This window comes from Dendrobates tinctorius, unplaced genomic scaffold, assembly GCF_039654945.1.
Source record: "Dendrobates tinctorius isolate UK_male_01 unplaced genomic scaffold, ASM3965494v1 ptg000016l, whole genome shotgun sequence".
Lineage (NCBI taxonomy): Eukaryota > Metazoa > Chordata > Amphibia > Anura > Dendrobatidae > Dendrobates > Dendrobates tinctorius.
This window is the reverse complement of record NW_027361684.1, coordinates 35,894,653-35,915,874: the sequence shown is the minus strand read 5'-3', so window position 1 is coordinate 35,915,874 and position 21,222 is coordinate 35,894,653. Positions and strand designations below refer to the sequence as shown.

General features: G+C 45.2%; 2 protein-coding genes across 3 annotated transcripts in view; one reads left to right on the top strand and one right to left on the bottom strand.

The window, feature by feature from the left end:
• The window catches only part of RPA1 (replication protein A1), a 123,804-nt gene extending 108,722 nt beyond the window's left edge, over positions 1–15,082 (bottom strand). Inside the window, exons 1-4 of one of the 2 annotated variants that reach the window (XM_073565682.1) lie at positions 14,882–15,077; positions 14,734–14,781; positions 11,536–11,614; positions 1,874–1,982 (exon numbers count right to left, since the gene is read on the bottom strand). In XM_073565682.1, the coding sequence (XP_073421783.1) occupies positions 1,874–1,982; positions 11,536–11,614; positions 14,734–14,781; positions 14,882–14,917 (272 nt within the window). In that variant the 5' untranslated portion in view covers positions 14,918–15,077. Of the gene's footprint in view, positions 1–1,873; positions 1,983–11,535; positions 11,615–14,733; positions 14,782–14,881 lie in introns of both variants that reach the window. The other variant, XM_073565683.1, reaches the window with a different exon arrangement.
• A 58-nt stretch (positions 15,083–15,140) lies between these two features.
• The window catches only part of SMYD4 (SET and MYND domain containing 4), a 51,064-nt gene continuing 44,982 nt past the window's right edge, over positions 15,141–21,222 (top strand). The window contains exon 1 of the mRNA XM_073565681.1: positions 15,141–15,278. The gene's annotated coding sequence lies outside the window, so the exon portion shown is untranslated. The remainder of the gene's footprint in view (positions 15,279–21,222) is intronic.

Sequence of the window (21,222 nt, the reverse complement as noted above, 5' to 3'; positions counted from 1 at the left end):
GTGGATCAAAAATGCCCAGCCCCCGATGGATGGAAATTACGCATTCAACTAGCGCCGTATTACTCGGGGGGGCCAGAGACCTCTCCGTTTCGTTGTCTGAGTCGGAGTCACCGATGCCTTCCGATTCCTGCGTGTCGCTAAGGCGTTTCCTGGTGGGCGAACTGGGGTGGAGGTCTTCTGTGGTCGGGGATCGCTGTGGAGATCTGTGTTGTCTGTCTCTGTTAGGGGACGGTCTAGGTGACCTGGAACCACGGTGTCTCTCCCTGGAGGGTGATGACCGTGTACTATGGGATGACGCGGATGAACGCGACCTGTGGGTCTGCTTACGTCTGTGTCGGAAACGGCATGTCCTTGACACGAGCTGTCCCTTTGCTGGGTAACGTTCATAGCCGAGGCATGACCCTGCAGAGCCTGGAGTAGTGTGGAGGTTAGGTTATCTACGGACTGTGTCAGACTGCGACATCTGAGTAGCCCATTCCGGCATGGTAGCCGACGCTGAAGCAATGGTAGGGGATTCTTGGGGCTCTGACCCAGTATCTTGGATACAATCCCGGCAGTGCGGGTACGTGCTGCCACTGGGGAGAGTGGTTTTGCAGGCTGTGCAGAAAGCATAAAAGCAGTCCTGCCTGGTTCTCTTCCTTGAGCCCGGCATAGTGCACAGAGGGTGGCTAGCAGAGGACCCTACAGGGGTGGCTACGCAGAGGAAAACTATAGGAGAGCCTTATAGGTAATATGGATTCACAGCCGAGTAAAGAGAACCCAGCTGTGATCTTACCCCACCAGTGTGCCCCTAGGACCAGTGCCGACAATTCACAGTCTTGTGCCCCCCGGAGACTGCTGGCGTTGCTGCTGATGTCACAGACGGCGTCTGCTGCAGCTTAGATGGCCGCCGAGAAGACGAGGAGGAAGAAGGGGGGCGGAGAGCTGAAAAAGAGCGCGCAGGGCTATGTAAAAACACGCCCATTCTGCTTCGATCCGCCCCTTCTATGACACTGTAGAATGTCATATTCGTCATCCGGGGGGTGGGCCGGGGAGGAGGTGGCTTCAGCTAGGCCAAAGCCGTGGTCTAAATTAGAAGCCTGATGCCCAGAAAGGCTCCAGGCCGGCGCGGATGTCCGGGAGGGGGTCGGATCTGAACCAGACCCCTCCGGATTGAGAGGCACGATAGCGGGGGGCCTAGTAGCGGTAACGGGGCCATGTGAGGGGTCCCCCTGAGGCGCTATGGAGCTGATGCTGCCGCAGAGACAGGGGCGCAGGGAGCCCTGTCTCTGTATGTGCCATGTCTGCCCGCACTCTCCCCCGGACCCCAACAGGAGCCTGCAGCAGGGCTGAGCTCCCTGGCTGTTTAATCTGCAGAATGCTGCCTTGTACCGACCCTACCTGAGGCATCTCAACCTAATGCCCATTGAGGGGGATTAGGGAGGGTGCGTCTGTCACCATAAGGGGTCTTCATCCTCGCCTCGACCTCAAAACAGACCCCAAAGGGACTGGGGAAGGAGCAACATGGGGAATAGCCATCTCAACTTCAACCGGGCACCCCATAATAGGGGGCCGAGGAAGGAGCCATGCCGGGAGTCTCACTGGAGACCCACTCTTCATCTGTAATCCGTCGGAAAAAAAAAATAAAATCTTTAGGTGTGCCTCCTTGCAACACTAAGCAAAAACTGGAGAAGTCTGACGCCGTCCAGGGGTGTATACTGCAGAGGAGGAGCCATAGTTAATCTTTTTCAGATTATGCAGTGTTGCCTCCTAGTGGACAGCAGCATAACACCCATGGTTCTGTGTCCCCCAATGAGGCGACAGAGTAAAGGCAGAGTAAAGCTCAGTGATGTGCTGATTGATAAAGACAATGCAGTAACAAGGGGCTAAATACCTTCCATCTTTCAAGTTGTTCACAATATACCGGGAGACCTGACAGATGCAGTTAGCTGCAAGGAGGTTGTCGTCCACAAGAGAGTTCAGCTGCGTTGCCAACATAAAAGCTAAAACATGAAAAATGTACAAACTATAACTGGTAACTGGTGCATATTTGTCAAATATTTATGTATAGAAAAAAAAGAGCACTGTGTTAGACAAAACTGTGTACATCAAGTTGGCCAGGCTGAATGACCACTATATAGATGTGCTGTTACAATGCAACTACAGCCACAAGTCTGTACTAGTAGCCAAAACGGCACAAAAAATATAGAATAAAGGAATAAAATCTTAATTACTTACCGGTAATGTGATTTCACAGAGCCTATGACAGCACCACCTGAGAGAAGGTATCTGACCATCAAGACAGGAAACCTACTGAATAAAAAGGTAGTACCTCTCCACATCAGTTTGGTTTCAGAGCATGAGAGGACCTCCAGACAGTAACAGAACCGTGACCAAAGATTTTTCAAGATTTTTTTTTTAAAAGTGCACAGCACAAGTGACAAAGCGGGGGAGAGAATATAAGGGTGCTTTCATGGGCTCTGTAAAATCCCATTACCGGTAAGTAACTAAGATTTTTTTCCCTTCTCCCATGACCGCACCACCTGAGATTTAAATAGATCAAAAGCACCTTTAGGGAGGGATCACCGCTTGCAATACCTTCCTCCTAAAGGACAGGTCAACAGAGGAGGATAGTTTGAGGCGATAGTGTCTTTAGAAGGTGGAAGGGGAAGACCATGTGGCTGCCTTATCTTGTCGATGGACACCTCCGCTCTTTCAGCCCAGGAGGTCGCCATGGTCCTGGTGGAATCAACTTTCAGGTTTCCAGGAACCGGTCTATTACTAGAGAAGTAAGATAAGTACTGCATCAAGGTCCTCCTGACGTCTAGTGTGTGAAGTCTGTGTTCTCCTGCAGTCTTAAGTTTTCTACAGAAAGAAGGAAGAACTACCTCCTGACTCCAAGAAACTTTGAGGCCACTTTGGGAAGATATGCTGGATTTTGCCTAAAAACCACTATTATCTGATACCTGCATAAAAGGATGATTAATAGATAGGGCCTATAAATTACAAACCCTGCAGGCCGACGTCAGGGCAACTAGAATCGCTGTTTTTAGTGATCGTATCTTTATCTGACACTTCATGAAGGAGCTCAAAGGGCGATCTTGTTAAGACTTTCAAGCAGGGCTGTGGAGTTGGGGTCGGTGCTCATTTTGGTGGAGTCGGAGTTGGTATAAAATGGACCGACTCCGACTCTTAAAATATATAATAAATTGGGTACAGTAGTTCAATGCAGAATATGCTGAATATTTTTTCATAGGAATGTGGGAAAGTTATGAAATGTCCTATAAATGACTGTTCTATTCCTGATCTAAGGCTACATTCACACAGCGTTTTTCCTGCGTTTTTTGAGGATACGTTTTTCAGTTGCAAAAGCAGATCAGCTTTTTAAAAAACCGCATCACCTGAAAGGTTTTTGAGCTCATAGATGTTTTCAATAGCAAAAGCAGATTAGAAATCCGCTTTATCTATATATCCATTTATCCATATCTGTCTATCCATATCATATCTGTACCAAAAAGAATGAAAGCCGGATAGCACACAGACTAACACTCCCTTTTTTTTTAGCACCAGTCAGGTACACCTCATAGCTGCCCAAAAGGACGCCCAGGACATGCATTGCACGTCTTCAGTAAAATCAACATCAACTGATAGTTGGAATAGACTGCATTCATCACATCTTCTTAAGGTGCAGGCTTTATTTTCAAGTGTAGGGGTGTGAAGTATAAGGTTCTGCAGCAGCTGAGGGGTGCAGTATGAAATTCTGCGGAACAGTATGAGACTCTGCCCCCCCCCCCCCCGGTTTGATCCTGGCTACGCCCATAGTGTGAATGTAGCCTGAGGATCTAGGCTTTATCTTAGCCGAGATAAGTCATTGTGTGTGTGTATGTTATATATATATATATATATATATATATATATATATATATATATATATATATATATATATACACACACACAGTACAGACCAAGTTTGGACACACCTTCTCAAAGCGTTTTCTTTATTTTCATGACTATGAAAATTGTAGATTCACTCTGAAGGCATCAAAACTATGAATTAACACATGTGGAATTATATAATTAACAAAAAAGTGTGAAACAACTGAAAATACTGTATGTCTTATATTCTAGGTTCTTCAAAGTAGCCACCTTTTGCTTTGATTTCTGCTTTGCACACTCTTGGCATTCTCTTGATGAGCTTCAAGAGGTAGTCACCGGAAATGGTTTTCACTTCACAGGTGTGCCCTGTCAGGTTTAATAGGTAGGATTTCTTGCCTTATAAATGGGGTTGGGACCATCAGTTGTGTTGTGCTGAAGTCTGGTGGATACACAGGTGATAGTCCTACTGAATAGACTGTTAGAATTTGTATTATGGCAAGAAAAAAGCAGCTGAGTAAACAAAAACGAGTGGCCATCATTACTTTAAGAAATGAAGGTTAGTCAGTCTGAAAAATTGGGAAAACTTTGAAAGTGTCCCCAAGTGCAGTGGCAAAAACCATCAAGCGCTACAAAGAAACTGGCTCACATGAGGACCGCCCCAGGAAAGGAAGACCAGGAGTCACTTCTGCTGCGGAGGATAAGTTCATCCTAGTCACCAGCCTCAGAAATCGAAGGTTAACAGCAGCTCAGAATAGAGACCAGGTCAATGCCACACAGAGTTCTAGCAGCAGACACATCTCTACAACTGTTAAGAGGAGATTTTGTGCAGCAGGCCTTCATGGTAAAATAGCTGCTAAGTACAGGCCACAAGCATAAGAGACTTGTTTGGGCTAGAGAACACAAGGAATGGACATTAGACCAGTGGAAATCTGTGCTTTGGTCTGATGAGTCCAAATTTGAGATCTTTGGTTCCAACCACCATGTCTTTGTGCGACGCAGAAAAGGTGAACGGATGGACTCTATATGCCTGGTTCCCACCGTGAAGCATGGAGGAAGTGTGATGGTGTGGGGGAGATTTGCTGGTGACACTGTTGGGGATTGATTCAAAATTGAAGGCATACTGAACCAGCATGGCTACCACAGCATCTTGCAGCGGCATGCTATTCCATCCGGTTTGTGTTTAGTTGGACCATCATTTATTTTTCAACAGGACTATGGCCTCAAACACACCTCCAGGCTGTGTAAGGGCTATTTGACCAAGAAGGAGAGTGACGGGGTGCTACGCCAGATGACCTGGCCTCCAGTCACCAGACCTGAACCCAATCGAGATGGTTTGGGGTGAGCTGGACCGCAGAGTGAAGGCAAAAGGGCCAACAAGTGCTAAGCATCTCTGGGAACTCCTTCAAGACTGTTGGAAGACCATTTCTGGTGACTACCACTTGAAGCTCATCAAGAGAATGCCAAGAGTGTGCAAAGCAGTAATCAAAGCAAAAGGTGGCTACTTTGAAGAATCTAGAATATAAGACATATTTTCAGTTGTTTCACACTTTAATTATATAATCCCACATGTGTTAATTCATTGTTTTGATGCCTTCAGAATGAATCTACAATTTTCATAGTCATGAAAATAAAGAAAACTCTTTGAATGAGAAGGCGTGTCCAAACTTTGGTCTGTACCGTATACATGTACATGTATACAGTGTATTACATATTTACAATTTATTAGTTTTTTGTGTTCTAAAGTTGTATTCCAATAAATAGATATTATGTTCTAAATATCTTGATTATTGGATCATAGAAATGATTAAATGTCTGATGTTCACATTGTACTACAATACATTTTTCACTTAAATATAAGCAATATATGTGGGAGTCGGAGTCGGTGTAAGGGAAATTGAGGAGTAGGAGTCACAGGTTTGGCTTACCGACTCCACAGCCCTGCTTTCAAGCCTAGATTTTAGTTCCCACCGAGGCATTTTTGGAGCTGGAATAGGTCTAGACCTCTATCAAGCTTTAATAAACCTAGCCACCCATCTTATCCACCACCAGGCTATAGTTACAGTGGGGCAAAAAAGTATTTAGTCAGTCAGCAATAGTGCAAGTTCCACCACTTAAAAAGATGAGAGGCGTCTGTAATTTACATCATAGGTAGACCTCAACTATGTGAGACAAACTGAGAAAAAAAAATCCAGAAAATCACATTGTCTGTTTTTTTTCATTTTATTTGCATATTATGGTGGAAAATAAGTATTTGGTCAGAAACAAAATTTCATCTCAATACTTTGTGATATATCCTTTGTTGGCAATGACAGAGGTCAAACGTTTTCTGTAAGTCTTCACAAGGTTGCCACACACTGTTGTTGGTATGTTGGCCCATTCCTCCATGCAGATCTCCTCTAGAGCAGTGATGTTTTTGGCTTTTCGCTTGGCAACACGGACTTTCAACTCCCTCCAAAGGTTTTCTATAGGGTTGAGATCTGGAGACTGGCTTGGCCACTCCAGGACCTTGAAATGCTTCTTACGAAGCCACTCCTTCGTTGCCCTGGCAGTGTGCTTTGGATCATTGTCATGTTGAAAGACCCAGCCACGTTTCATATTCAATGCCCTGGCTGATGGTAGGAGGTTTGCACTCAAAATCTCACGATACATGGCCCCATTCATTCTTTCATGTACCCGGATCAGTCGTCCTGGCCCCTTTGCAGAGAAACAGCCCCAAAGCATGATGTTTCCACCTCCATGCTTTACAGTAGGTATGGTGTTTGATGGATGCAACTCAGTATTCTTTTTCCTCCAAACACGACAAGTTGTGTTTCTACCAAACAGTTCCAGTTTGGTTTCATCAGACCATAAGACATTCTCCCAAAACTCCTCTGGATCATCCAAATGCTCTCTAGCAAACTTCAGACGGGCCCGGACATGTACAGGCTTAAGCAGTGGGACACGTCTGGCACTGCAGGATCTGAGTCCATGGTGGCGTAGTGTGTTACTTTTGGTAGGCCTTGTTACATTGGTCCCAGCTCTCTGCAGTTCATTCACTAGGTCCCCCCGCGTGGTTCTGGGATTTTTGCTCACCGTTCTTGTGATCATTCTGACCCCACGGGGTGGGATTTTGCGTGGAGCACCAGATCGAGGGAGATTATCAGTGGTCTTGTATGTCTTCCATTTTCTAATTATTGCTCCCACAGTTGATTTCTTCACTCCAAGCTGGTTGGCTATTGCAGATTCAGTCTTCCCAGCCTGGTGCAGGGCTACAATTTTGTTTCTGGTGTCCTTTGACAGCTCTTTGGTCTTCACCATAGTGGAGTTTGGAGTCAGACTGTTTGAGGGTGTGCACAGGTGTCTTTTTATACTGATAACAAGTTTAAACAGGTGCCATTACTACAGGTAATGAGTGGAGGAAAGAGGAGACTCTTAAAGAAGAAGTTACAGGTCTGTGAGAGCCAGAAATCTTGATTGCTTGTTTCTGACCAAATACTTATTTTCCACCATAATATGCAAATAAAATGAAAAAAAAACAGACAATGTGATTTTCTGGATTTTTTTTTTCTCAGTTTGTCTCCCATAGTTGAGGTCTACCTATGATGTAAATTACAGATGCCTCTCATCTTTTTAAGTGGTGGAACTTGCACTATTGCTGACTGACTAAATACTTTTTTGCCCCACTGTATATAGGGCCCCCAAGGCAGATATCTGCATCTTAAGGGTGCTGGCGGCTAGGCCCACCTCCATACCCCGCTGAAGGAAGTCTAAAATAGCTCTGATTGGGATTGTACCAACAGACTGCCCTGAAAAAGCCAAAAACGTAGCCCATATCCTGCCGTATAGCCTAGTTCTTATAGGCTTCCTACGCTGCATCAGGGTAGCAATCAAGGCCGGAGACAACCTTTCCTGTGCTAGAAGCATCGTCTCAAAATCCAGGCAGTCAAAATGTAGACCTGAGTTCTAAGGATGTGACACTGGGCCCTACCTGAGGAAAACCGGAACATCCGGGAGAATCCTAGGATCCGCCAAGGACTTCCTCCTCATTCATGAGAACCATGGTCTCTTGGGCCAAAACGGAGAAATAAGGAGGACGTCTATCTCCTTCCTCTCCATACCTTCCTCAGAACTGCCGGGATCAATATCAACGGGGGAGATGCATAGGCCAGTCGGAAACCCCAAGGAATCTGTAGTGCATCTACTGCGCATGGTTTTTCTCTTGGGTTTAGTGAGCAGAAGAACTTTGTCTTCCTGTTGGCAAACAAGTCTATCTCTGGCTGCCCCAAAGATCCACAATCTGCTGGAAAATTGATGGATCCAGCTCCCATTCCCCGTCTTAAAGATGTCCGGCTGAGGAAATCTACTTCGTCATTTTCCTTCCCCTTTATGTGTAGGGGCCGATATTTGTAGCTGATGTTCCTCCATAACCAGAAGAATTTCCCAAGCTAGCCGCATTAGGTAGGCTCCTGACCTACCTTGCTCTTCAGGCTGGTTCTGCTGATTGTACGCCTGCCACTGCGTCCTTGCCAATGCTGCTGGTGGGGCTAAAAAGGCTCCTGTGTCAACTGCAGCGAAGTTGGTGGTGGTAGTGGTGTCGGCTGCTGTGGCTCATCCATGATTAGAATGCTGCAGGAAATGCCACCATCTTCCTGGGCACTTCCCTTTAAATATTGGGTGGCCCCGCACACCTCGTCTCCTGAGGTTTCAAATATGGCACAGTGTGTGCAGGGATTCCCTTAGCCCCGAGCAGACCAGGATGGCCGCTGAAGTCTCTGGCACGCTACATCACCGGGATGCTCCAGACATCCTCCTGCGTCCCGCGCAAGCGTAGACCCAGGCGGACTCACTTTCCGGCGCACTCCAGGACACGTCAGCTTCCTCCAGCATTCCCGGCCTTGCACAGACATGGAAGGTTTCCACGAGGACAAGAAACCGAGGAGAGGTACCGGTACGCCTTTTTATTCAGTAGGTTTCCTGTCCTGGTGGGCGGATACCCAATCTCAGGTGGTGCTGTCAAGGGAGGAGAAAAATTCTGTGCATTTTTCCTAGTAAGAATGTGTAAAGAACATAGAACCTACTCTAGATCATAGCAGCCATACATTTCTGACCGATACATGGCTAGATGAAAGGTGCACCAAATTCATGAAGAGTCCTGAGCCTTTGAAAAGGTTTCTACTCTAAAAACAATCACAAAGGACTTGGATTCTTTGAAAGTAAAATCTGCCACTCTAAAATGATGTCACCCCTTTAGCCTTAGATTATCTGCAGCAGTCATGCGGCTTGAACAGCATTGCATCAAATGTTTATATAGCATTGCGCTGTGTAAATCACTGGACCATGTCAGCCAATCACAGGCCTCAACACTTCCAGTATCAATACAGATCAAGGAGCGGACTGCACTGGACAGGGCTGTAGAGTTGGAGTCTGTATAAAATGGACTGACGTTGACTCCTAAAATATGTAATAAATTGGGTATAGTACAATGCAGGATGTGATGTAATGTTTTCATAAGAATTTGGGAAAGTTCTGAAATGTCCTATAAATGTCTTTTCCTGATCTAAAGATCTGGGCTTTTAGTTGAGATGAATCTGTGCTGCACTTTATGTCCGTGATCAGTAGTGGCCAATACTGTGGGGGCGATTCAGGAAATATGAGGAGTCGGAGATTTGGCTTTTCGACTCCACAGCCCGGATACAGGATCCATGGGGATAACAGCAGGTGAATATGGCAGGTAGCATTGTTTATTTGCCTGGTCAACAAGTTTAAACAAATTTAGTACATAGTTCACTCTTGATGAATCGCTCCCATGCCTTTATAATACCACTAGGGTCAGGTCCACACGGAGCTGTGAAGTCCGTAGAGTAGCGTTCTAACTCTGCATCCTCTATTTTCCCACTAACTGCTTCATAAACAAACAATAATTAGTAATAAAGTGACACTGGTAAAATGGTCACATCAATATCAGTTTTTTGTTTTGATAAATAAGAGCCTTATATTAATGCAACATACTTATATCAACATTTCTAAATGCTAAATTCTTATGAACGTTAATTAAAAGACCAAGCTTAATTTTTTTTAAATTTTATAAGCAGCACTGTAGCATTTTATTTTTTTTTTAAATTTCACCACTGGGGTAGTGCTATTAACGCAAGATTCCTGCATCTAATATTATACTCATCAGCCATCTTTAGCTCTTCCCGGTGCCGCAACTTCTGACTAGAGATGAGCGAATATGTTCGGGTCCGTGCATATTTGGCAAGCTATAGTGCTTACTGAATAAGCACCACCAGTAACCTGGAGAACGCCGCCTGATCAGCTGTTCGGCTACGCAGCTGCATGTGTTGTGGCTGTATGACAGTCACAGCACATGCATGGAGAGCCCAACACACAGCCGCGACCCATGCAGCTGCGGAGCAGAACAGCCGGAGCGCTCCATGTATCCGGGTTCCCGCTGTAGCTTATTCAGTAAGCGCTAGTGCTTGCCGAATAAGCGGAGAATCGAACATATAAGATAATCTCTACTTCTGACTGGCCGGGAGACAGAGGTAACGTTCACAAGCTCTCAATTTAAGTCTATGAGAACCTGAACAAAGCTCTCATAGACTTGCATTGTAAAGTGACCTCTGGCTCGCTCCAGAAAACCCTGGAGTGAATTGGCAGATCACAAACTGTTGGGAGACCGATGAGAGCGGAGTGGATAAAAGATGAAGATGGCAGCTGGTATGAGAGATGGGGTAGTAGGAAACTTACATTGGTAGCATAACTCCACAACTGCTATAAAAAAATGCTGCAATGATGATTTAAAGCAGAAGTCTGAATATTTCTGACAATTTTAACACCACAGCCCTGCATCCACACAGGAAAAACTATGTGGAAGATTCACAGCCGTGTTAAGTTAGTTCCAGGCACGTATATGACATTTTAAAAGTGTGGTCAGGCCTCAGAAGAGAAGTCTCCAGGTCCTCTATGCGACAGTGAGCGATGAAAACACTCAATTCCCGTGTATTTTCCATGTGTGTTGCCGGTCACGTGCCCACATAAACGTCATTTACCCAACTGCAGTAATGTGACAACTAGTCTCATCAATAGAAGTGAGAGAAGCCAGGTAAGACAAGGTGGCCACATTTGTGCACATCACATACATGCAGTCCTGTGACCGCGTAGTTACACTTCGGGAGTAATTGAGTGTTTGCAAACCTTTCTTCTGAGACTGGACAACACTTAACATTTCTTACTTACAAACTTTGAAGAATGATCAATGGTGAAGATTTTTAAAGCTGCAGTGTCACTTTTTTCGATATTTGCAGATTATATATGCATATTCTAAGAACATTTTTCTGTCCAATGTAGACGCACCCCAAATAATATTTATTTTTATATAGCGCTAACATTCTGTAGCGCTTTACAGTCTGCACACATTATCATCACTGTCCCCAATGGGGCTCACAATCTAAATTCCCTATCAGTATGTCTTTAGAATGTGTGAGGAAACCCACACAAACGCGAAGAGAACATACAAACTCCTTGCAGATGTTGTTCTTGGTGGGATTTGAACCCAGGACTCCAGCGCTGCAAGGCTGCAGTGCTAACCACTGAGCCTCCGTGCTGCCCCAAACATACACACAGGTATACATAGAACAGTACCAAAAGCACTGACAACTATATAGGTTTAAAAGTGAAAACTTAATAAAAAATACCTACAGGAAAGCGTATTTAATCCATCACTCATCAGCAGTCGATAACGCGGAGGCCCATTAGCAGTGCTGATTGGACGTGTATTCTAAAACAAAAAGGTTTTATTTCAGATGGTGATCAATTATTGGTTATTCTTACATAGTCATTAAAGGGGTACTCCCCTCAAATTAAGTGATGACATTTAGCTAGGGTATGCCATTACTTTCAGTAAAAGTGCAATCTGTTTCAGCACTGCAGTCTCTTCAATCTCACAGATATCGATGGGTTCTCGGCCAACAGTCTAATGTGTAAGGGGGAGACCGCCAACTGATTGAAGAAATGTCAATTGGGAATGTCTGATTTTAGACAGCTGATCGCTTTGCTCTCCCAGAGATAAGCCGCCACCACATGTCTCAGAACACAGAAGCGCTTTGACTAACCATCGCTTAGACAGTCGTCCAATATGTCCTTATGATCAGACTCTCATTGGTCAAAAAGCTATGGGGTATCCTTGCAACTAAAAGAAAGGGAAAACAAATTCAGGGTACCACTTAAATATTGCTAGCCTCAAGTCCTGGGAAGTGGAGTGCCACCGCTGAAGTACATTTTGTCTAAATATTAAGCCAGCATCAGGGTTCATTTGGATAAAATATCTTCCTAATTTCAACATACTGAAATCATGGTACACCACTGCATAAAAGTAAGCAATAAAACAGATCTGCTGCTGAGCAAGCTGTCAGACAAAGTGCCGCTGCACACTTAGTCGCCGCTCACTGTGCACGGATATTATTAATGTTCCTTTGAGCAGTGCTCGCTCTGTCGGTCACATGATGTTGGGGAGAGGTCATATTAATTCTAGCCTTGTCCTGAGCTCTGAATTTCGACATGACATCACACGATGCAGACTGACTGCAGCCACGTAACCTTGATTGTTTTGACAGTGGGTGGAGACTGCAGTCACAGCACATCATAGTATGGGAGCATCAGTGTGGTGATGTTCAGAGAGTGTCTCCCTTCTTAAGCGTTCTTCAGCCAAGGAGCTTTCATAAATCTGAGTGAGGAGACAAGATCATAGGTACGGGAGGACAGAGCATGGAGTGAGGCTGATATAATGCACTGCTCCCCCATCCTGTTTTAGGCCAGGCGCTGCTACAGTGAGTCCACAGCACACATCCTGCCCTGCTCCTCATACAGCCCCCACTGTATCCTCCTGTTCCTCCACTGTCCTGACACACAACCCCAGTGATCTCCACGCGTCTGCATTCTACTGTACAGAAAAAAAAAAAGAGATAAAACAGAGTAATGGAGAATAGGTGATTAGGAGAAAAAGTGAGGAAATGAACACCTAGAGAGGCTAAAAGACTGAGATAAAGAGAACGATCAAGCATTATAAAATGAAGGGGCAGAGGGAGGACCAAACTGACACCACTAACACCATCTCTGCATACAATACAGATGTAGCAGAGTTTCATTTGTGAAATTCAGCTGTTACACTATCACAGCCCTGCTATATCAGACCGGCTGTGCCTGTCCCATTACTACATCTGAAGCACATTTCAACCAACCATGGTTCCCCATCCACGCTCTAACACTATTACCTCCAGCATACAAGGTAACTGATCTCATCAATGATGCCAAGGGTCAGGAGTCATTTTAAGCACAGTTGTCTACATATATACAGGGTGTGCAGAGGTTTTACTTCTATACAAGCTATTGGGTTTTTTTTTCTTCTCCTCCAGTATGTTGCCAGTTGGATTGGTCAATTTCATACAGGGGAAGAAATACACGCCTCCAGGGAAATCTCTGGTACCGCCCAGATGAAGTATATGGGCATGTGCCCACGATCCGGAATACCAACATTTTGGACGCAGCTCACCTGCACTGTGTGCAAAACGCTGCATTCTGTGCTACAAGCACAGTGGATGAGATTTATAACAGTCCCATTCCCACTATGCTTCTATTTGATACTGCGTAAACTCACCTGCGGTGCGGGTTTACGAGCCGCAGCCCGTCAATTATCTGCAGCAGACTCAATAGTCTCACCCATAGCCATTCATTAGATGCAGTAAATCCGCATAGCTCACTGAACACAAGCAGATTTACCTCTGTGATTAGAACACAGCCTTTTGGATGCAGTGAAAATACGTTGCATCCAAAACACTGCTATACCATGATCGTGGGCACATAGCCTAAGAAATCAAACTTTACAAGCTAATATCTCTGCATCTTTATCCCTCTAATATCGCTCTTTTTTGGCCGATTGATCATTCTTCGGAAGCCATCAGGGCGCTTCTCCCGTGCACAGGGGCCTTGGTGATCTCTAAACATGACTGCTCATCTCTGAAAGAAAATGGGCAGTCCGAAATCTGACACATCCAATGCACATCTCTGACAATCAGTTGTCAAGGCTCCCATAGACACACACTGGTGTCAGCCGAATCCATCAATGTCAGCTGACATTAGCCTGTGTATGGTGGCTTTAGGGTGTCAGAAACAATCACATGCAGACATGGGATCAGATCTGGCATCAGTTTCCACAGACGCCTGGTGTACAAGAGCCCGGGATTGGTCCGTACTTTATGTCCTGTGTGATTACCGGGCCGACTGCACGTTCAGTCAGACCTGTAAGAGGCTGTGAGAAGGGTCAGGAGACCGCGGACGGGATATGAAATGCTGCCCAAGGCCACGTTCACACAGTCAGTATTTTACCTCATTATTTGGAATCCAAAAGCAGGAGTGGGGGATAAATCCAGAAGTGGTGACGTGTCTCTATTATACTTTTCCTCTGAATGTTCCTCTCCTGGTTTGGGCTTAGGCTATGTGCACACGCTGCAGATTCACCTGCGGCTTTTTCCGCACGGATCCGCAGGTAAAGTGACCTGCGGTTTCACACCTCTACTATATTAAAGGTGTGAAACCGCTGCGGAATCCGCAAACAATTGACATGCTGCGGTTTGTAAACTACGCGGAAAAAACCGCAGCGTGAGCACAGTGGTTTTGAAATGCCATAGGGTTACATGGTACTGTACCACGTCTGCGGAACTGCTGCATTTCCGCAGGGCCAAAACCGTAGCAGAATCCGCAGCGTGTGCACACAGCCTTACAGATACTGAGGTAAAATACTGAGCATGTGCACACGGCCTGATACTGAGGAATAACCGGCACGGGTGACATGCCCTGACTGAGGCGCCGGCACAGATGAGAAGAGATGAGGCGGACACTCACTATGACCTGCAGCACCGGCTTGGACGAGGCATCGCCTTGTAAGATGGCCTGGAAGAGAAGAGACAGGGTAACAGCCGGTCCAATGCACAGAGTACCCGCCACATGTGATCCCCGGCTGTAGTGACGGCTCCACGTGCACCGCACTCACCGCTATGGCGCCCTCGCTGAGCTGTGGTAGCGCCATCCCGACCCAGCACCGGTCTCAGCCGCTCACTACGCGCGCAGTTCTCCGAGTCCTCACTTTTCCGGCGCCAAATCCCACGTCCACTCACGTTCAGACTGACAGTGACGTAGTATCGGAACTGTGGGGACTGCTTCGGCCATCTTTGCTCTGGGCAGAGTCAGCTATTCCTACGGTGTCCTGTACAATGAGCAGGCGCTGTGCACTAGGCGTCTAGGGCTGATTTGCCCACAGTAACGATGGCGGCAAGGAATAACCGGAGCTGTTCACCTCCCGCTCTGTACTGGGCAGATTCGGGGCTGCGCGCCAAATCTACCACGTGACGAAAGCTACAAAGGAGCGAGACGGTGGCGGCTGCGCTGTGGTAGGGGCCGGCAGGGAGATGTGTCCGGGCTTGTAGTTATGGCCGGTGTGAGGGGGCAGATCCCGCACAGCCTGCCCCCCGCCTCAGCACAGTGTACAGGAGAGAGGCGGAGGGCCTTTCCTCTCCAGCTCTGCTTGCTGTCACGCAGTAGCTGCGGTTCTTGGGCTTAGGTGCTGCTGGGCAAATCCTTGGAATAGCTTGGCATAATGTTGGTGATAGCGGCTTAGGTTGGTGCAGATTTTGCTCCTGAGGTAACTCCACAGTGGATGTGTCCTGAGTGGAGGGGCTGCAGACTGCACTCTGGCTTATTTATCAGGGCATATAATGTTAATGACTGATCCAGTATATTGGTGGTGGGCAGACCCCGGCCCCTCACTGATCTGCCCCTATGGGCTCATAAAGGGCAGCTGTCGGCAGAGCCTGGCAGTGATCTCTTGGGTGTACAATGGCAACACTTAGGCCATATAGATTTCTATGGGGCCACAAAAATTCCACGGTGCGCCGTACGGCTGTGATAAAAGATCGAGCTTTCTTGATCTTTTATACGGCGTACAGACACGGCCCCCGTTGTAAATCAATAGGGCTGCAAAAACAAACGGACCGCCCCCGACATGTTAACCCCTTGCACACCGCGATCAAACAATAAAGTAAAAAAATAAAAAGTGTAAAAATAATTTTAAAAAAAATCGCCAAATATATTAGAAAAAAAAAAAATATTCCCCCAATAAATGCATTTTTTGGAAATAAAAAAAAAAACAATAAAAGTACACATATTAGGTATCGCCGCGTCCGTAACGACCCGCCCTATAAAACTGTCCCATTAGTTAACCCCTTTAGCGAACCCCTTAAAAAATAAAAAATGAAGCAAAAAATAATGATTTATTATCATACCGCCAAACAAAAAGTGTAATAACGCGCGATCAAAAAGACGCATATAAATACCCATGGTACCGCTGAAAACGTCATCTTGTCCCACAAAAAACGAGCCGGCACACAGCATCATCAGCGAAAAAATAAAAAAGTTATAGCTCGCTGAATAAAGCGATGCAAAAATAATTATTTTTTATATAAAATAGTTTTCATTGCATAAAACCGACAAAAACATAAAAAAAGACCTAAATGAGGTATCGCTGTAACCGTACTGACCCGAAGAATAAAACCGCTTTATCAATTTTACCGCACGCGGAACGGTGTAAACGCACTCCCCCAAAAGAAATTCATGAAACGCAGGTTTTTGTTCATTCTGCGTCCCAAAAATTGGAATAAAAAGCGATCAAAAAATTTCACGTGCCCGAAAATGGTACCAATAAAAACGTCAACTCGTCCCACAAAAAATAAGACCTCACATGACTCGGTGGGTCAAAATACGGAAAAATTATAGCTCTCAATATGTGGTGATGCAAAAACTATTTTTACAATAAAAAGCGTCTTTTAGCGTGTGACAGCTGCCAAATATAAAAACCGCCATAAATAGTAAATCAAACCCCCCGTTATCACCCCCTTAGTTAGGGAAAAATAATAAAATAAAAAAAATGTATTTATTTCCATTTTTCCATTAGGGATAGGGGTGTGTTGGGGTAGGGTTAGGGTAGGGTTAGGGGCATGTTGGGGTTCGGGTTGGAGTTAGAATTGGGGGTTTCCACTGTTTGGGCACATCAGGGGCTCTCCAAATGCAACATGGCGTCTGATCTCAATTCCAGCCAATTCTGAGTTGAAAAAGTCAAATGGTGCTCCTTCCCTTCCAAGCTCTGCTATGCGCCCAAACAGTGTTTTACCCCCACATGTAGGGTATCAGCCTACTCAGGACAAATTGCAAAACAATTTTTGGGGTCCAATTTCTCCTGTTACCCTTAGGAAAATAAAAAATTGGGGGCAAAAATATCATTTTTGTGGAAAAAAATGATTTTTTTATTTTCACGTCCGAGTATTATAAACTTCTGTGAAGCACTTGGGGGTTCAAAGTGCTCACCACACATCTAGATAAGTTCCGTGGGGGGTCTAGTGTCCAAAATGGGGTCACTTGTGGGGAGTTTCAATAGTTTAGGTACATTAGGGGCTCTCCAAAGGCAACATGACACTCGCAGACCATTCCATCAAAGTCTGCATTCCAAAACGTCACTACTTCCCTTCCGAGCCCTGACGTGTGTCCATACAGTAGTTTTATCCCACATATGGGGTGTCAGCGTACTCAGGACAAATTGGACAACAACTTTTGGGGTTCAATTTCTCCTGTTACCCTTGGGAAAATAAAAAAATTGGGGACTAATTGATCATGTTTGTGGAAAAAATACGATTTTTTTTATTTTCATGCCCTGGCATTATAAACTTCTGTGAAGCCCTTGGGGGTTCAAAGTGCTCACCACACATCTAGATAAGTTCCTTGGGGGGTCTAGTTTACAAAATGGTGTCATTTGTGGGGGGTTTCCACTGTTTAGGTACATTAGGGGCTCTCCAAAGGCAACATGACACCCGCTGACCATTCCATCAAAGTCTGCATTCCAAAACGTCACTACTTCCCTTCCGAGCCCCGACGTGTGCCCATACAGTAGTTTTCTCCCACATATGGGGTATCAGCACACTCAGGACAAACTGGACAACAACTTTTGGGGTCCAATTTCTCCTGGTACCCTTGGGAAAATAAAAAAATGGTGACTAAAAGATCATGTTTGTGGAAAAAATACGAATTTTTTATTTTCACGCCCGGGCGTTGTAAACTTCTGTGAAGCACTGGGGGGTTCAAAGTGCTCACCACACATCTAGATAAGTTCCTTGGGGGGTCTAGTTTACAAAATGGTGTCGTTTTTGGGGGGGTTTCCACTGTTTAGGTACATTAGGGGCTCTCCAAAGGCAACATGACACCCGCAGACCATTCCATCAAAGTCTGCATTCCAAAACGTCACTACTTCCCTTCCGAGCCCCGACGTGTGCCCATACAGTAGTTTTCTCCCACATATGGGGTATCAGCATACTCAGGACAAATTGGACAACAACTTTTGGGGTCCAATTTCTCCTGGTACCCTTGGGAAAATAAAAAAATGGTGACTAAAAGATCATGTTTGTGGAAAAAATACGATTTTTTTTATTTTCACGCCCGGGCGTTGTAAACTTCTGTGAAGCACTGGGGGGGTCAAAGTGCTCACCACACATCTAGATAAGTTCCTTAGGGGGTCTAGTTTCCAAAATGGTGTCATTTGTGGGGGGGTTCCACTGTTTTGGTACATCAGGAGTTTTCCAAACGCGACATGGTGTCCGATCTCAATTCCAGCCAAAAACGTCAAATGGCGCTGCTTCCCTTCCGAGCTCTGCCATGCGCCCAAATAGTGGTTTACCCCCACATGTGGGGTATCAGCGTACTCAGGACAAATTGCACAATAACTTTTAGGGTCCTGTTACCCTTGGAAAAATAAGAATTGAGGGTGAAAAGATTATTTTTGTGGAAAAAATATGATTTTTTAATTGTATGGCTTTATGTTATAAACTTCTGTGAAGCCCATGGGGGTTCAAAGTTCTCACCACACATCTAGATAAGTTCCTTAGGGGGTCTAGTTTCCAAAATGGTGTCATTTGTGGGGGGGTTCCACTGTTTTGGTACATCAGGGACTCTCCAAACGTGACATGGCGTCCAATCTGAATTCCAGCCAATTTTGCATTGAAAAAGTCAAACGGCGCTCCTTCCATTCTGAGCTCTGCCATGCGCCGAAACAGTCGTTCCCCCCCACAAATCAGGTATCAGCGTACTCAGGACAAATTGCACAATAACTTTTGCAGTCCAATTTCTCCTGTTACCCTTGGTAAAATAAAAAAAATTGAACCTGAAGTATTTTTTTGGTGAAAAAAAGTTAGATGTTCATTTCTTTTTAAATATTCAAAAAAATTCCTGTGACGCACCTAATGGGTTAATAAACTTCTTGAATGTGGTTTTGAGCACCTTAAGGGGTTCAGTTTTTAGAATGGTGTCACTTTTGGGTATTTTCTATCATATAGACCCCTCAAAGTGGCTTCAAATGTGATGTGGTCCTAAAAATAAAATGGTGTTGTAAAAATGAGAAATCACTGGTCAACTTTTAACCCTTATAACTTCCTAACAAAAAAAAATTTTGGTTCCAAAATTGTGCTGATGTAAAGTAAACATGTGGGAAATGTTAGTTATCAAGTTTTTTGTGTGCTGTATCTCTGATTTAAGGGCAAAAAAATTCAAAGTTGGAAAATTGCGAAATTTTCGCCAAATTTCCGTTTTTCTCACAAATAAACGCAAGTTATTTGAATGAAATTTTACCACTAACATGAAGTACAATATGTCACGAGAAAACAATGTCAGAATCACCGGGATCCATGGGAAGCGTTCCAGAGTTATGACCTCATAAAGGTACAGTGGTCAGAATTGTAAAAATTGGCCCGGTCATGAACGTGCAAACCACCCTTGGGGGTGAAGGGGTTAATATCTCTAATTCTTGTACCCTTATTGTTATATTTTACTCTGACTGCAAATCCACCGTAATTCCATTGTATAGTTTACTGTATATTTCTGTAATTATCTAGTGCGCACTTAAGGCTATTAAACCATAAAATTAATCTTGGGCAGATGCTTTTACTCTGATTACGAATCTTAGAATACCCAGCGGGTAAGAGGACATCCTCCCCAGCGGCCATTTGCTCTAGGTGCAGTTCCCTTACTGACCTGAGAGACAAAGGGGGCGCCGGAGAGCTGTGCCTGTGTAGTTACGTCACATTGGTGACGTGGGAGGAACGGGTCCTGTTTCCTCCACACCATCATTTTCATAAACAAGGGTTTTCATATAAAGCTGCATTTTCCAGTCATCAGTATCTTAAGTGCATTTATTGGGTGCAAGGAGGTGAACACATGAATAGGATGGAGCAGGCTCTTAATAAAATTTAGATAGGGGAAAGTTATGTTTTATTGAGGTGATAACATGGGCTGTTTATTGGTCTAGCGCAACATAAGAGAAGTCATGGAGGTGTGAGGTTAGTATTGTGGAGGCTGCTGATCTTGGATCAGTTGCACCGATGGGGTGATACAGATGAGGGAGGAGACATGTGGTGTGGAGGGCCTTGCCAGTGAGAGGTTTGTGTTGTATTCTGTAGCGGATGGGTAACCAGTACAATGATTGGCACAGGGTGGAGACATCGGAGTAGCGGCTGGACAGATATACGACTGGCTGCCACATTCTGGATAGATTGGAGAGACTAAAGTTTGTTTAGAGGGAGACTAATTAGTAGAGAGTTAGGCCCCCATCACACATAGCGACGCACCAGCGATCCCGACAACGATATGACCTTGTCAGGATCGCTGTTTGTGTCGCTACATCATCGCTGGTGAGCTGCCAAACAGGCAGATCTCACCAGCGATGAGGACCAGCGCGGCGCTTAGAAACCCACTGTTTACCTTGGTTTCCAGCTCCCTGCACCAGCGCGCTGGCATCTAAGGTACAGAGCGGGTAACTAAGTGACGCGCACGCTTAGGCTAGTTTCACACTAGCTTTTTTTCGCGCTGCGTCAGGAGCGCACATGAAACGCATGTGAAAAGCGCATACAAACGCTTGTAAACGCTGCGTTTTTTTGTAGCATTGTGCGCATAACGTCCAAAAATCGCAGCGTTTTTATGCGTTTGTAAGCGTTTTTCATGCGTTTGCATTTTTTTATGCGCAATAAACTAGAGAAAAAATCCTTGGAAAATTGTTGCAACACACTCAAGCAATGGGAAAACAGTGGGCGTGTCTTATGGAAATTCTTTATATAGCCCCTTTTTATAGCTGAATTCTTCACATTTGCTTGCATTTGACTTGAGAAACATGGATCTGCACTGGAATAGCTTTTACTTTGACTTGGATCTGGACATGAGGATGGCTCAGGCTTATGCCCTTGCTTGCCATGAACAGAGGGAGATAGAGAGAGGCAGCGAAGACAGCAGCAGCGGCGTTTGTGG